This window comes from Pseudomyrmex gracilis, unplaced genomic scaffold (genome assembly GCF_002006095.1).
Source record: "Pseudomyrmex gracilis isolate BER0280 unplaced genomic scaffold, ASM200609v1 scaffold_280, whole genome shotgun sequence".
NCBI classification, from domain to species: domain Eukaryota; kingdom Metazoa; phylum Arthropoda; class Insecta; order Hymenoptera; family Formicidae; genus Pseudomyrmex; species Pseudomyrmex gracilis.
Window position 1 is genome coordinate 58,702 of NW_018020864.1, and position 3,049 is coordinate 61,750.

General features: G+C 30.1%; 1 protein-coding gene across 2 annotated transcripts in view; it reads right to left on the minus strand.

Moving 5' to 3' along the window:
- Positions 1–744: 744 nt before the first annotated feature.
- Positions 745–3,049, minus strand: part of LOC109859732 (ubiquitin conjugation factor E4 B) — a 9,600-nt gene continuing 7,295 nt past the window's right edge. For both annotated transcript variants that reach the window (XM_020438267.1, XM_020438266.1), the window contains one exon: positions 745–1,936. In XM_020438267.1, the coding sequence (XP_020293856.1) occupies positions 1,872–1,936 (65 nt within the window). In that variant the 3' untranslated portion in view covers positions 745–1,871. The remainder of the gene's footprint in view (positions 1,937–3,049) is intronic.

The following is a 3,049-nucleotide window of genomic DNA, read 5'->3' on the forward strand; positions in this document are numbered from 1 at the left end:
TTTTTTTTTTTTTTTGATTCCAAGACAAAAAGACATACTGCACAAAAGTACGCAATAAATGTGATATACGTAATTTCTCATTGCCAAACGTTTATCAAAATTTATCAAAACTGTTATTTTTTTTTGTAGAGCTAGTTAAAAATGTAAATGATGATATTACCGCGTACCAAATTGATAATACATACTATGTATTGATGCGGATTTTTCAAATGACCAATCTGGCTATATATGACATATAACGGAAATAATAAAAACACTTCACAAGGTACATCAATTTGTATTTACAAATGTTTTGTCAAAACGGTAAAAACAATCAACGCCAATACGACATTTATTAAAGCAATTAAAAAAAAAAAAATGTAATCGTTAAACGATACCAAATATAAATGCAACATATTGTTACTTTTACAAAAAAAAAAAATTAAATGGCATCAAATTGATGTGATTTTTTTTCGGAATGTCGAGCGTGTTAATATATCCATAACAGAATGTAAAAAAAAGAAAAATAATTGACAAATAACACACAAGAAATAGTTCGATAATAATAATTTACTTTTGTAAAAAAAAAAAAAGAAAATATATACATTTACATAAGAAAACAAATTAATATCGTGTGTTTTTGTTTATATGTGTGTACGCATGCTTCCTGATATTCGAAAAAGTATATTTTTTTTTTATAACGATATATATGTATACACATAAATACATATGTATTTGTGTGAGAAAAAAAAAAGAGAATTTCCTAAAGATGACAATTTGACGCAAAAAAAAAAGGACGCAAAAAATAAACATAATTTTTTGGAGAAAAAACGGTGCTTGCTATTAAGTTTTGATATTCTTATATCACGCGAGTCGAATTTATCGTATTTGCGATTTACTCAAAGGTCGGCAGATATTAATATATATGTATATGTGTATATACATATACATATATACATATATATATATATATATATACGCATGTGTGTATTTGTCTAACAGTTTGTTCAATTATTCTTGCGATTTCCCTTTCTTTTGTCACAACGACAAAGAACAATTATATTATTGGTAAAGTAATTAAAATTCTAGAATATTAGAGTTTTGTTTATAAGATTATAAGTGATAAAAAAAAAAAACAAGATTTGCATTATCAATTTTATGCTGTGAAATCAATAATAAATCATAAACCCTTATGCATGAAGTTTTTACGTCAATATCGTTTTTATTATTTTTTAAATGTCGAGTTCGTGGAAGTATATAGTAGTTATTCATATTTTTTTACTATATAAGTTTATAACTATTTAACATAAATGTTTTTTTTGCGGGATTGTGGTTGAGGCATTTTTTTTTTCTTTTTTTTTTTTCACCCGCTACAACGCATACATCAAAGGACGTAAAAAGTAAAGGAGCTTATTAATTGAATAATCCTTTTTTTTTTTTTTCATAATTTTAGTTTCTGACACATAGAGCCAGCAATTATTTACAAGTATTTCTAAAGTATGTTTTTTTTTTGTTTTTTTTTTGTTTTTGTTTTTTGTTTTTTTCTTGGAGCAATAGTGGCAGTTCGCTAGCTGCAGTCTGTTTAATATTTTTATTGTATAAAAACTGTAAATTTGTTTTTATTGAGCGCAACTGTTGCACAATAGCGAGATCATTGCACTATAAATTGTCAACTGCACTAGTTTCGACACATTAGACGATACGTTCGGTCAGCTCTCTTATTGACAAGATAAAATTGTATACACTTTTTGCCCGGACTTCTCGATACTTATTGTAAAGTGTATCGTATAATTATCGATTATTACAGCGATTCGCGCGCGGTCGTAATTCTTCTCTTCACTTTATCTATTATCTTTACTTTGCATCCTCGTCACACCTCATATAGCACCTTTTTATACATTTGTCGATTTTTTCTTTTGCTGCTTCCACGTGGATATTCTTTCTTTTAGGTCGAGCACTGTAACAACATCAAAAACAGCGATAATATAAACTTTTTTGTATTTTCAAAATAAAAAAACACTACAATACAGGGTGATTCAGAACACAACCCGTTATCCTTGAAAATACATATTCTTGACTAAATTCTACGACAACTTTTTATCTGGCAAAATTTTGTCTGAAGCTTACTTTTTGAGTTATTAATCAAAATAATTGACTTATCACAAGTCGGATGCAAGAGGTAGGCAGGGACGGCGCAACTCACCGTCAGAGACGCGGGCGATTACGTGCGGTGCCTGACGCGATCAGCCGATGATCGCTACGCATTGTTTCTGTATCTTTTTCTGTCTCTCTCTCTCTCTCTCTTTTTTTCTCTTATTTATTTATTTATTCATTCGCAATTTGTATCATTTAATCCGTGCATCACATAAATCACTGTCAATCACGGTGTGAGTTGCGCCGCCCCTGCCTAACTCTTGGATCCGACTTGTGGTACGTCAACTATTTTTATTAGCAACTCAAAAAGTAAGCTTCAGAGAAAATTTTGCCAGATAAAAAGTTGTCTTAGAATTTAGTCAAGAATATGTATTTTCAAAGATATAACGGGTTGTTCTGAATCACCCTGTATATATGTGTTTGATTTATACTCCGTGAAATTGTTAAAAAATATATAAATGCAGAAGGGCCGATACGGAGTCAGATACTAGGTGTTGATTGTTTCCCATCAGTTGTGTAGTTTATGTTTCTTGTGTACTATCTCTAACTTGAGACATGGAAAGAGGACATTTTTGGTTTTCGAAACAAACTGTGACGAATATCAACTAATTATTTGATATCTCTTCCTTATTGCAAGGTGATGTACTGCCTATCTTTTTCTTAACCCTCGGAGAACACACTGGGTCAATTTGACCCTGTTCGTCGACTTTGATCAAAATATTTTGCTTCAATTTTGCTTTTTTGTAACATATTTTTTACAATGTTAATAATGTTAACGACACTTTGAAACTAAATAATATTTTAGGGCTCGTGAAAGTTTGAAGGAATAATATAAGGCCGATACGAGCCAATCCCAGGATATTGAGCGGGAACTTGAGCGTGCATACATATATGTATACATCTATAACAAGTAATA